At 54.3% G+C, this 13,673-nt stretch overlaps 1 protein-coding gene across 1 annotated transcript; it reads left to right on the forward strand.

Annotated features, from left to right (window-relative positions):
• The first annotated feature begins 1,532 nt into the window (after positions 1-1,532).
• On the forward strand, positions 1,533-3,338 carry HOXC4 (homeobox C4). Its single transcript, XM_029073330.2, has 2 exons — positions 1,533-2,277; positions 2,932-3,338. Exons 1-2 carry the CDS (start codon positions 1,728-1,730, stop codon positions 3,303-3,305), a joined length of 924 nt encoding a protein of 307 aa, XP_028929163.1. The 5' UTR covers positions 1,533-1,727; the 3' UTR covers positions 3,306-3,338.
• Positions 3,339-13,673: the final 10,335 nt, after the last annotated feature.

Raw genomic sequence — 13,673 nt, forward strand, 5'->3', positions numbered from 1 at the left:
ATGCCATTTTAAAAGGTACTTATTCAAGTGTCAACCAGATCGGGTGGGGAGGGGCGGCCGCGTGGGGTGGCGAATTGAAGGTAGATTGCCTAATCGCGTCGAAGATCGTAATAATAAAATCAGAGGGGGGAAAAATCGCCACATTATGACTGTTGGTGGAGAGGAGAGCTCAGGAAGGCAGGCAGCCACTGCCTGCAGTTCGCCTCCTCCGACACAAAAGGCCTTCGACTGCTCCCCGAGACTGATTTATGGGGTTTTACAACCCTATAAAAGCTGTAGCAACGAGGCGAACGCTTCCAACACCGCTGGCAGATTTAGTCTAATAAATAAAACATAAACAGTTAACTTTATGTGTCACTTTTATTGTTATCAAGTAAAATATGAGCAGGCCGCGGCAAGCTATGATTTTAAACTATAATTGTTATCAAGTGTAACAAGGGGCCCCATCTCTCTCTTCTCTCTCTTGTCCCCCTGCTTAATGTGAATTATAGAGATCATCTAATTGGTATCGCTGGGCGGAAGGGGGGCGAGTGCCTCCCTCTCTGGGGCTCCCCTCGGCCCCCCCGCCCCTCCCTCACCCTTCGCCGTGGGCAGCGGGGTGGGGGGAAGGCAGGGGGCCTAGCCCCACCGAGAGGTCAGGGTTTCTAGGCCTGGGGGTCAGCCGGGGAGAGCCGGGGAGGGCCCCGGCCTCCCCCTCCCCCATTTATCTCCAGCCCTGTGAACGGCGGGTGTGCGTATGTGTATGTGTTCCCTAAGGGGGTCCCTCGCCTCAGTCTGGGACCCCCTTTTCCCCTCCCTCCCTCACCGACCGGTCCAGGTTCTCACACCCTTTCAGCAGCTTTCCGGGGTCTCTGGAGGGCGAGTGACGAAGAAACAGCTTCAGCGCCTTCAATCCCACTCTGGTGTCCCAGCCAGCCCTGGGGAGACCCGGCCGGAGTCCATGCCTGCGAGGGAGGGGGTGAGAGACCTTCTGGGGAGGGGGAGGGAGGGAAAGGGAAGAGAAGAACGCTGTTTCCCCGAGGCATCCGAGTCTCTCGCCAGCAGAGGGGCCAGGGACCCCAGACCCTGAGGGATGACGTCAGAGGTCATTTGCCTGGAGCCAGCTGCACCTGACAGGTAACGTGGCCGGCCGCCTCCTCTCGGGGAGAGGCCCTGAGGGTTGGCTCTGGAGATGGGGGAGAAGGGATGTGTACCCCAGTCTCTGGGACCTTGATTCTCCTGCAGCATCTCCAGTGTACGTAGCTCTCTTTGGCACTGGCACACACACACACACACACACACATACACACACACACACCCTATCCACCTCAAACTCTGCTTCAGCCCTCCTTCCTCCTCCTCCCCAGGGAGGCGGAGGCGGTGAGGGAGGGGTGGGGGATGTGGGAGACGCCTCCTTCACTTCTCCCACTTTAAACGTCAGGAAGACCCCCTGAGGCTGAAACTGAAGGATCCCCCTCTCATCGCCCCCCCACCCCCATCTCCCCAGTCTGATTTTATTTCTATTGGAAGAGAAAGGACAACCCTCCACACATACCCAATACCTTCTTCAGCCCGGGAATAGGGGGTTCTGACTCCCTCTAACCCCAGCCGGGGGGAGAGGGAGCCCCATACCCTTCTCTCCCCCTTCACCCCCACAACAACAAAAAAATTGGATACATTTTGAATAAAGCGATTCTGTTCCTTATCCGGGGACTGGATTGCTGCCTGTGATTGGCCGCCAGAGTCACATGGTGAAAGAAACTTTACAGGGTCGCTTGGTAGTAGGAGGGCTTTATGGAGCAGAAAAACGACAAAGCGAGAAAAATTATTTTCCACTCCAGAAATTAATGATCATGAGTTCCTATTTGATGGACTCTAACTACATCGATCCGAAATTTCCTCCATGCGAGGAATATTCACAAAATAGCTACATCCCTGACCACAGTCCGGAATACTATAGCCGGGCAAGGGACCCCGGATTCCAGCATCACCATCAGGACTTGTACCCCACGCCTCTACCTCGCGCTAGCTACCCGGAGCGCCAGTACAGCTGTACCAGCCTCCCGGGGCCGCTGAACCCCGGGGGTCACGGCTCGGGCCAAGGAGGCCACCACCACCCCGAGAAAGCCCAGCCGCTGTGCGAGACGGGTCCCCTCTCCGGCTCTTCCACCTCCCCAGCACCAGCTCCTCCAGCCTGCAGTCAGCCCGCTCCCGATCATCCATCCAGTGCCGCCGCCGCCGCCGCCACCAAGCCTCCAGTTGTGTACCCTTGGATGAAAAAAATCCACGTTAGCACGGGTAGGCAACTTCGGTTTCCCGCCCCCCCTCACCTCCCTCTCCATCTCCCTCTCCCCCCTCTCTCCTTCTCTCCTTCCTCCCCTGCTCCTCTCCTCCCTCGCTTCTTCCCCCCTCCGGCTCGCGAGCTCTCTCCTCTCCTCTCGTCTCCTTTCCTCTCTCTCTCCCTCTCTCTCTCTCCCTCTCCCTCTCTCTCTGTCTCCCTCTCTCTCTCTCTCCAGGAGCGTACTGGAGGTTAGCACAATTCAGCTGGATTTACGAGCGGGAATAAGCAATTACATCCCCCATAAATTTTATAGCTTAGCTACTCTGGGCAGTGCGGGCCATGTGCTGTGATCTGTTATGTATGTGTGAAAATTCCAAGCTTTGTAAAGGACGCATAAATAATTCAGCGGCGTTACAAAGAGGAATCCCCCCTCTTATTAGACTCCAAAGTCCTCAGCTTCGTCGTGTCCCCCCCATCCCCCACCCCACCTCCCCTTCCCCAAGTTTGGAGCCGGATGACTTTATTTGATTTTTCTCTCACTCTCTGGGGCTGGGGCGGGCCGGGTGTGGGGGGAGGGGAGTGGGGGAGATCCCCACGGCCTCTGACCCCCCCCTCTGTCTCTGTGTATATGTGTCCCCCTCCGCCTGGTGCCCCCCTCCCCCCACCCTCAGTGAACCCTAATTACAATGGAGGCGAGCCGAAGCGGTCGAGAACGGCGTACACCCGGCAGCAGGTCCTGGAGCTGGAGAAGGAGTTTCACTACAACCGCTACCTGACCCGGCGGCGCCGCATCGAGATCGCGCACTCGCTGTGCCTCTCGGAGCGGCAGATCAAGATCTGGTTCCAGAACCGGCGGATGAAGTGGAAAAAGGACCATCGCCTTCCCAACACCAAAGTCCGTTCGTCCGCCCCGGCCGGATCCACGCCGGCCTCCCTGCCCGCCGCCGCCGCTGCCGCCACCGCCACGGGCGCGGGCTCCTCCGAAGACCCGGTTCCAACTCCCACCCCGCAAGAGCAACGAGCAGAAGATATTACCAGGTTATAAACCGACCCCCTCCCTCACCTCTCCCCCACCCTCACTCCCCACCCCCCACACACAAATTGACTCTTGATTATTTATAGAATCTAATATATATATATATATTTTGGTTCTCCCCCCTCCTCCTTCCTCCTTCCCCTCTTTTCCCCCCTGTGTTCAGGAACAACCACAAAATATAGGATTTACCCCCGACCCCCCCAAACACACACATACCCCGTCTCACCCTCCTCCTCCCTGTTAACGCATGTGATGTTTGGTCAGTATAGAACCCACGGAGAGTTTGAAAGGCCAAACCTGGGGTGGGGGTGGGGGTGGGAGGTCGGAGGGGTTTATTTATTTTTGAAAGAAAAGAAAAAGAAGGAGCAACAAAATAATCCCCCCCCCCAAAAAACCAACAAAAAACACCCACCAAAATACAATATTCCGAGGTGCGGCGATCGGTTTCGGGTGAATTTCGCGGTATGGGGAGTCGAGGGGGAGGACCGAGTAAAAAGAAAAGGAAAGAGGAATGAGGGCGAAATCGTCTTCTCTTCCCCCCAACCCACTTCAGGCCTTTGCTTTGAGAATGCAGAAAGGAGTAAACAGAGGGAGAGTGATGTTTAAGGCGAACAAAGCTAGCGGATCCTTTTGTATCAACGTGGGGGGGTAGGGGTGGGGGGGGGTAGGCAGGCGGCAGACAAAGCTCTTGCGTATTTCTCTGGGCCCTGCCGTGGGGTCCCGTGTGGGCCAGGGTTGAGGGTATCAGACCAAGTGAAGTTGAGAGAAAAGGGAGGGAGAAAGAGGTCCTTTCTTTCCTTCTTCCCAATTCTCTCTCCCCCCGTCCCCCCTCCCCCTTTTTTTTTGGTTTCTTTCGACGTCCTCAATGTGCTTTTGGACAAAAATTTCCTCGACGATTGTACAACTTGCAATAAAGAATTTTAGTGTTATGTGACGTTCCCGTGTTCAATAATAAACCAGTGGATGTGGACTAGTTTTACTTCAACGTCTGGTGGTCTCTTTTCCCCCCTCCCCCGTCCCGTCCACCTCTCCCCCACCTCACCCCCACCCCCACTCCCCACCGGGTGACCGTCCTTCTACCGGATTCCGTCACCGTTCCTCTTCGTGAACTCCACTAAAATCCTCCGTCTTTCCCAGTTGGCTGTTAACTTTCGTGAGCAAACATATAAATCTTAACTCTCAACTTCGGGGACCCCGAGAAAGAGCAGGGGGAGAAAGAGTGGAGCCAGGAGTGAGGAGCATCAGGATTGATTTCTACTACTGCTGAGCTCTCGGAAGTATTGTTGTGGTGGTTGTCGTTGTTGTGGCCGTTGGTGTTGTGGCCCAGGTTGACTCCCTCCAACCCAAATTTTGAGAATTCCCATCTGACAGGGGTCCATACCCCAACCTCTTTCCTTTGTTGGTTTCTTTCTGGTTTCTCCCCCCTCCCCCCATGTGCTCTCTGGCTTGTCCGGGTGAGAATGAATTGGTAGCATTTATTGTTAAAATCCTCCTCCTTATCAGTGCCAGGAATGAGAGAGAGAATTTCATAGCTGTTTAGGCTTTTGGAAGAAGGTCAGGTGGGCGAAGAGATTGTTTGAGTCTGTCCCTCTCCTCCTTGTTAAAATAAGACTGGGGTCACTCTGGCCTGTCTTAGAAGGCTGATCGACCCCTCAGGGTAGGCCCAGTGTTTAGTGAGGGCTGGAGACAAGAAGTAGGAGGGAAAGAGAGGAAGGAGAAAAGGAGGAGGAGGAGAAAGGAGGAAGGGGGGATGAAAAGGAGGAGGAAGAGAAGGAAGAAGAGTTGGAGGAAGAGGAGGAATAATTGGAAGGGAAGGAGAACGGGGAAGAGGAGGGGAGGAGGAGGGCAGAGGGATGATGAAAACCCGCTGTAGCAAGTAGGCCCCAGCCTTCTGAGGCCCAAGTTGAGTCTTTTCCCAACTCCTCTCCCCCAACCCCATGGATCAGGAAGGTGGCACTAGGGTAGGAGAGCGGGAAGGGCGGCACCTCCTCTCCCTTCCCCTCTGGTCCAGAGGGCCCAGGTGATGGAAGCCCTTGTGAAGGGAATTGGGGTGGGAGGGCTTGGGAGGGACAGGATGAAGCAGGCAGAGACCTGATCTAACCGATGGCCATGCTCCCTAAATTGTGGGGTTGGAGAGGAGTGTCCTATACCAGTCTGTCCTGGATTGGGTGGGTAATTCTAGTTAACAGGGAGTTTATTTGTAAAGGGGAATAAAGCCTATAGGTAGCAAGTGCAGGCCTGTGAGACCGGCTTGGGCCTGGGATGCTGAAAAGGAGGAATTTCCAAAGGTGGTGGAATGCAGAGGGTTATGGAGTGGGGGAGGGAGGGTCCATCTGCAGAGATGGAGAGAGGAACCTGGGGTCGGGCTAGGAAGTCAGAGGCACATCTTCTCTCTTTCCCCAAATCCTAGGATTCGGGCAGCGTGAGGCACCTCCGCTGTTAATAGTTTGGCTGGAAATGTATTTTTTTTCTCTCTTGAAATCCAGTCCGGAAGGAAGACGGGAACAGGAAGGGGACGATGAAAAGGAGGGTGGGGGTAGTGTTGGGGAGACTTTTCTCCAACACCCGGGGCCGGGCAGGAGAAACCTTCACCCTCATCACATCCCACCCTGACTCACGGGAGCCGGGCTGGGAACGGTGCCTGGTTGTTTTCTGGAATCGGATGGGGTTTGCATTACTATGGAACCTTGAGCATCCTGAGATGGGGAGGAAGTGAGGGGGTCGAGTGGGAGGAGAAGGAGGCAGGGGCTAAATGGGGAAGGGCCTGGGACAGGCGGGTGGGTTGGGTAGAGGGGAGAGTTTTGCGGGTGGGTGGGTCTGGATGTGGTCATAAATGTCCCTTGGACACCACGGGAGGCCAGGATAAACCCCTGGGGATGGGGGCGCCTCACCTACTGGGGAAGGGTCACTCCTGACTTGATTTCTGGAGATTTGACCTAAAGAGCCAGAAGAAGGTGAGTAGGGGAATTCTCAGTGGACAAAATTCCCTGCTTGCTTCATCTAAGCTTGTCCAATGAAACTCTTGACAGTTGAAATGTGTTGAGGCAACCTCCTTTCACATCCCACTTTCTGTTTCTCTGCTCCTGCCTCTATTTCTCTGCCTCTGCCTCTCTTTAAGTCAGATCAGGAAGGGATTTTTTTCCCCCTTAACCCAGAGGTTTTATGCTTTTCCTGGAGATTCCCCTGTTCTCTTGGCCTTCCAATTTTCTCTGACCCTTATTCTTTTAATGAATCAACAAAAAATAAATTATTTCCTTTGCCCTGGTCGTGATTACACGAAATGGGGTAGGTCAGTGAAGGGGGAGGGGAGAGAACTCCAAATTAATCGCGCCTTCTCCCTCTTCCCACCTCATGACTCACAAGCCCCTCTCCAAAACTCAGTTCTTTCATGTTAAAAGGGATGCAGGGGGTGGAGGGAGGGGGATTTTATTGAAGCTGGGCAGAGAAGGGGAAAGGGGAAAGAAGGTGGAGGCAGAGAGAGAAAGCCAGGTTCACAGAAAGGGCATACTATCCCATGGCCTTTAGATTGAGCAGCTGGTTTGCCCTCCCCCCCCCCCAACCCGTTCTTCCCCCACCGCTACACACACCTTCTTGGGCCCTTTTCCCCCTCTTTCTTCTCCTCCCCACCCCCACCCCCCAACTCCATCCCATCTTTAGGTCTTGCGTAAGGGTTAAAGGGCTTCAGAGGATTTGGTGGAAGTTGGCCTTTATGCCCCTCTATTCGGTGAGACGGGAGATCTCCCTAGCGGCAGTGGTCCCCATCCCAACCCCACAGGCCAAGGCTCTCTGGCGAGTAAGTAGCCAACAGCCCCTCACTGGAGGCGGGAAGGGAGGGCAGAGCGGGAAGACTTTCCTTGTTTTCTGGCGGTCCTTGGCCTCAGAGCCCTGCTCAGGGTTTTCGGGGGGGCGGGGGCTGGGTGAGGAAAGCGATAAGTAGGGAGGGGGCCCCGGAACAGAGGGTACTTCTAAGTCCCTGCCCTCTGCCGCCAGCCCTCTCGAAAAGGAGGCTTTATTTATTAGCGCCTCCGCTGTCGTTACCCAGAGATAGTTTTATGTATTTCCTGATCTCTCGCCTTGATTGATTTTTAAGGAGCACAAGATGAGCGTTTTGGGGAAGGAGGAGGGGGTATCCTCTGGAAATAGTGCTCTTCCTAGAAAGACCCCACCTTGGGCTTTCTCGTCGGCCTCTCGTCAGCTCCCTTTCTGAGGGGTCTTGCCCCCCGAGTCCGGCCCAGTGACCCCCGACCCGCCACTGGAAATTCCAAGTCTCAGAGCTGGGAGCCCCTCTCCCCATTTCCTCCCTCTCCAGGCAGGCCCCCGGCCTGATCCTTCTGGCGACTGCTTCTCCTGGCTCTCCCCCGGATTCTCAATGGGTGAGGGGGCCGGTGGACGCGAATGTTAAGGTTCCCGGGCCGGCCTCCGAATCCGTATTTTTTTTTTTATCGTTCGGATTCCACACACCCTCTCAATTGGCACGGTGGAAGTTTCCCCGGGAAAGGAGGAAGAAGATCGCGATATGGACGAAGTGCTATTGCGATTTCTTTTTCCGGGAGCGTTGCGGGGTGGGAACGGCTCGCCCTCTCCAGTCGTGTTGCCGGGCCCGGTCTGCGGGGTAGAGAGAGTCAGATAAACCGAATTCAGGATTTTTTTTCCGTTTCTAACAAACCGTCCAAGATGAGGAAACGCAGTTCCGGGGAGAAGGGAGTGTTTGTGTGTGTGTGTGTGCATATTTGTTTTGGGGATGGGAGCGGTGGGGGGCGGTGGCTGGGACCCCGTCTCTCCCTGGGGCTGGAGAGGCGCGGGTGGGAAGTTCGGATTCCCCCGCCCCATTCACCTTCCCTACTGTCCCTCTGCACCCAAACTCTATCTCTAGGCCAACAGAGACTCCCTGGTTTTCCCCCGTGGAAGAAAATCTTTAAAAACAAAACAAAACCACAACAAAAAACGGTTTTTCAGGGCGGCTTGTGCGCGTCGGCCTTGGTCCGCCGGAGAGGCCGAGTTTAGAGAGAGAGCCAGAGAGAGAGAAAGAAAAGGGCTGGATAGCGTCTACTCCAAAGAAATGAACGTCCCCTCGCCCCCCCGCCCCCCGCCCAAACCCCATCCTTTCTGACCTCCGGGGCCCGGGTTTGGGGCCGCGGGGCAGTGAGAGGCCTGGGTTGCGGCGGGGACTCGTCGCATCATCCATACCCCATCGCGGCCTTTGCATCCTCTTGACTTTCGGTAGGACCTACCTTAATTCTGGGGCAAGCCCTCCCCTCGTGCGCCCGCCCTAAGGCTGGCTCGGCCGGGTCACGACCTCGGGGCCGGCCGGCAGGACAAAAGGGCCGCGGGGTGGTGGGGGGAGAGGGAGAGAGAGAGTTCAGGGGGGTGGGTAGAGAGGTTGCAGGGTCACGGCTCGGTGAGGTCGACCCTCTCCGACCAGGGTCTCCCTCTCTCCCGGATCCCTCTCTCTCCTCCTGTAATTTAGGACCAGACGCGCCTTTCTCACGCCACCCGCCTTCTCTTGGGGGAAGAGAAAGTGGGGGAGTTTCCTTTTATTAAGATTATATTTTTCCCTAGCGCTCCAGGATTTGCAAATATTCTATCTCCCGCCAGCCGATTGAGGCGGGTTTGGGTTTGGCAACGGTCAGGGCGGGGGCGGGAGGGTTTGAGGGGATTTTCATTGGCAGAGAGGGATTTGGGGAAATGGGGAGTCAAACTGTATGGCTGCGTCTACACGTGTGTGGGGATAATTATCCGATTATTTAAAAAATGCTACTTCTTGGTTTGGGTGATTCAGGCCTAGAGGGTTTCGCTGGAATTTCCCGGATCATATAGACGCCGCCTTCGTCGGAGGAGGGAGTGGGGTGGAAGGAACACGTCCTCAGTTTGGTGAATAACCTTCCATTTCAAATATATATATTATGTAATTTTTTGGAGGGTATGTATAGATATATGGGTTTATAGAGAGGGCGATATCAGCCTGCTATGCGGGATTGTGGGGGTTCTCGGTGGGCAAAGATTCGCTCCATCCTCCAGGCCCCCTCCAGATTCCCGAAAACAATTGTCGCTTTCCCTGCCCCACTCCCTGTACCCCTTCATCCCCAGTCCCCCAGCTCCAGGTTCCCCCTCTCCCCCGGTTCCCTCCCCATCCCCGATTCCCCCCACACGCTCTCGCGGACCCTAAAAACGACGGTCAAAATTTTGTTTCTGTCTCGCCGCCGCTCCTCGCTTCCGATCGCGGAAACAATATTTGTAAACTCGGCTCTTCCCTCGGCGCCACAAGGCGAAGCGCTCTGGGGAGCTGGCGGCGAGAGTGGGGGCGAGGGGATGGGGCTGGAGAAGCTTTGGGGAAGGTGTGTGTATGTGGGGGCTAGGATGGGAAAATTCGTTAGGGACACTCCCTGAGTTTCTTCTTCGCAATTTAGCAAGCGGGACTTCTCCACGTTCGCCTCTGCCGGGCTCTGACCGTCCCTCTTTCCTCCTTTTCAACACACTCAACCGCCCGGATCCTGGAGGGGCTAAGTGGGCCCTGCTCTCTCTCTCTCGCTCTCTCTCTCTCTCTCTCTCTCTCACACACACACACACACACACACACAGACCACACAACACAGTCACACACACACCTCGTTTTCTGTGATTTATTATTTTTTTTCCTTGCCTCTGTCTCCGCCTCTCCTCAGAAACACCCCAAAGGCCTTCTCAACCCCCAAAAGTTTTTTTTCTCCTCCCCACCCCACCACACGGAGACAATTTAGAAACCCTTTCCTCCAGGCTCCTATCCTCATCCCTCAACCTCCAAACTCCCCCATCCCCCATCTCCTCGTCCTCTTCCTCCTCCTTCTCCTCCTCTCAAGGCGCCTAACCGACCCCAGAGGTGAGGAAAGAGACGAAGGGGGGAGGACCCATAGCCGACCGGACGAATGGACGGAAGAAGGGCGACAGGGCGAGGTGGGAGAGTCTAGGGTGGGGCCGAAGGAGGGGGACAAGGCGGGCTGGAAGGGCGGAAGGCCCAGAGCTGCCGCGCGGACTTGGGAAAGCCCTACTCTCACGCTGCGGTGAACTGAAAACCCCAACTGTTTTATAGCCTTGCAAGCAGATGTCTGCCGAGCCCCTCCCCGCCCTCAAGTCCTCCCTCCCCCGGCCCCCAACTTCCCCACTCTCGCTTTTCCAGCGTTGCTCCCTTACCGATCCTCAGTCCCCTCCACACTTCGCCCCAAGGCTCAAGGCCGCCCCTCAAACACGAAGGAATAAAGAGAACCCGCCCACCCCCAGATCGGACCAAGGACTGGTTGAGGCTCCAGTCTACCCAGTCTTCCGCGAACCGGAAAATTCAGACAGAATCGGATTACTCGGGTAATTGAAGCGGCGTAGACCCGGCTTCGGCATTCCCTCTCACACCCAAATCCTCCCACTTAATTGTTGAAGATCCAGAGACTTCTAATTAAACGGGGGGAGGGGAAAGGTTGGTGGGCGAGAATTATCCGTATAATTAATTCTCCTCTTGTCTGTACCGAAGTCTTAGCAGAGAACCCTGTCGCATCGCCGCCATCTCGATCCCCGCCTTCTCTCCGCGCTTTGAGATCGTGTGTGTGTGTGTTTGTGTGTGTGTGTGTTTGTCGGGAGGGGGGGAGGAGGACCGCTAGATCGGGAGAGGGACCGTGAATTCGAATTCCTCTTTTTACCCCTGGAGACCTATCTCAAGCACGTGTTTGTCTGTGGGTTCCCGTTCAAACTGAAATTTGAGTCGAGGGGAATGTGGAATCTGGAGCCCGCCAACCCTGACTCTGGGTCCCACCGAAGTTGTGGTGTAGGGTACGGCCCCCCGCCCCAGGACGCTTTGTCAGCGTGACCTGGGGTGCGCAGCCCCAAGAACCCAAATGATTGGGACCGAAGCATCAGGGAAATTGCGGCCGAGTGGACCCCGCTGAAGCCACTCTGGACCCCGCCGCCGGGGGACCTCACTGCGGCCCTTTCGCCCCCACCTTCCAGCGCCAGCACCCAAGGTCTTCTTTCCATTCCTCCCGGTAGACAACTTTCTCCCCCTCCTCTGCTTCTGGTCAAAAACCAGACAGGCCTAGACAGGTTGATGGCCCAAGAGCCACAGCAGGGTTGACCAACCCTCACACTCCTCTGCCCAAGATCCAGCCACTTCCTCTCCCCTCCTCTACCTTCTCTCCCTTTGCGCTTTCCCTTCCTCTCCCCTTCTCTCCTTTTCCCTCTTTTTCCTTCCCTTCCTCTGCTTCCTCCTTCCCTCTACTCTCCTCCTGCACCATTTCCTCCCCTCTTCTGCCCTCTCCTCGCCTTCCCTCTCTTTTTCTTTTCCTCTCCCCTGCCCTCCCCCTCTTCATCTCTTCTCTCCTCCCCTTCTCCCTCCTCTTCATTTCTTCTCCTCTCGCCCTCCCCTCCCCTCCTCTGCCCTCTCCTTTCCGCTCCTCCTCCCCTCTCTCCTCCCCTCCGGCACCTGGGTCTCCTTGAAGTGCAAGCTGTTGGCCACGAGCCTCCACTTCACGACGACGGCAGCTCTTGATTCGGTCTCCATGGCGATTGGGGCGGGTGGGTGGGGGGCAGAAGAGACCCGCACCCCAGAAGCCTAGCTACGGTTGGACCTGGGTTTGCTCTCTCGGGCCCAATCCCCTGAAGGAGGGGGTGAGGGGAAGGGAGCTGGGTGAGAGGGTGGGGAGGGGTCGGAGAACTGCTGCATCATTATTTTGATTTCATCGTGAATTAAAGATCTAAAAAGAAAATTTGACGAAAGAGATTTTTACCCCTTTCTACACTCAGCAACCCAATGTACATACACCCACAACCCCCTCCACACACATACACGCACACATTTCTCATATATAACCCAGACGACACACCCATATACATATTTAATCACAAACATGCATGCACAGACACCCATATGCACTTGAACAAGCCTACATACACTCCTATTTAATCACTGACACGCATATGCACACACGAATAACCATATTTAAACACAGGTGCACCCACATACACAAGAATACACATATACACACAAATACACATATTTAATCACTGACATATAAAGCTACGAATACACATGATGGATCTCAGATGCACACGCACACCCTTGAGTGGGCTGCCAAAAGTGGGTGGCAGGCAGTGACTCTATTCACTGGACCCTGGACACCCATACAAACACACACACATACACACTTACAAATAAAAATGTGTGCGCACCCTAGTCCACACATCTGTGTCCCACGAACACTCAAGTCTCCTTGTGACTGCAGTGGGAGGGTTCAAGGGTGTGTGCACATACCTGAGTGTGAGCTATGTGCCCCTCTGCCTGTTGCTTCCTTTGGCAATGTGGGAGTGAGCGGGCACAACCCAGTCTGAAGAGCTGAGGAAGTATGAGCTCCCATGGGTGTGTTCTCCACAGCACAGCAATTACCATCTCTGTAATTTATTGATTTATATTAATATGTCTCCCCCTCCATTCATTTAATCATATTCATTGAGGGTTTATTGTTCGCAGAGCACTGTATTGAGCGCTTAGCAATACACTGAGCACTGCAAACTCATTGTGGGCAGGGAATGTATCCGTTTATTGTTATATTGTACTCTCCCAGGCGCTTAGTACAATGCTCTGTACACAGTAAGTGCTCAATAAATGTGATTGATTGATGTAGGCAGGTGGTGTGCTGGGACTGGGGGAGTGTCTGCCACCCTGCATTAACATGTACATGTATGCACATGCTCACACTTGCATGCACACCCAAACACCCACATTTTATCACAGATACTCCCACATATACCTATACACAAGCATACATTCATTTGAACATCTACACACACACATAATAATAATTATTATGGTATTGTTAAGCAAACAAATACCATAATAATAAAAATAATGATAACTAAGCGCTGGGGTGGATACAGGTAACTCAGGTTGGACACAGTCCTTGTACTGTGTGGAGTTCACAGTCTTAATCCCCATTTTACAGATGAGGTAACGGAGGCACAGAGAAGTTAAGTGGCTTGCCTAAACTAAGGTCACACAGCAGACACGCGGTGGAACCGGGATTAGAACCCACGACCTTTCTGACTCCCAGGTCTGTGCTGTATCCACTATGCCATGCTGCTTCACCTATGTCCAAGAATCAATTATTCAGTTATATTTACTGAGCATTTATTGTTTGCAGAGCACTGTACACAGCAGCTGGAAAAATAAAATACAATAACACTGGTATCATCAGCAGTGGTATTTATATGAGTACTTATTGTGTAAAAAGCACTGTACTAAACGCTTGGGAGAATGCAGTAGAGTTGGTAGACATATTCCCTACTCACAGGGAGCTTACAGTCTAGAGGGAGACACAGACATTAAAATAAATGACAGAGAGGGGAAGTGTCAGAGTATAA

Source organism: Ornithorhynchus anatinus, chromosome 10 (genome assembly GCF_004115215.2).
Source record: "Ornithorhynchus anatinus isolate Pmale09 chromosome 10, mOrnAna1.pri.v4, whole genome shotgun sequence".
Taxonomy (NCBI): Eukaryota; Metazoa; Chordata; class Mammalia; order Monotremata; family Ornithorhynchidae; genus Ornithorhynchus; species Ornithorhynchus anatinus.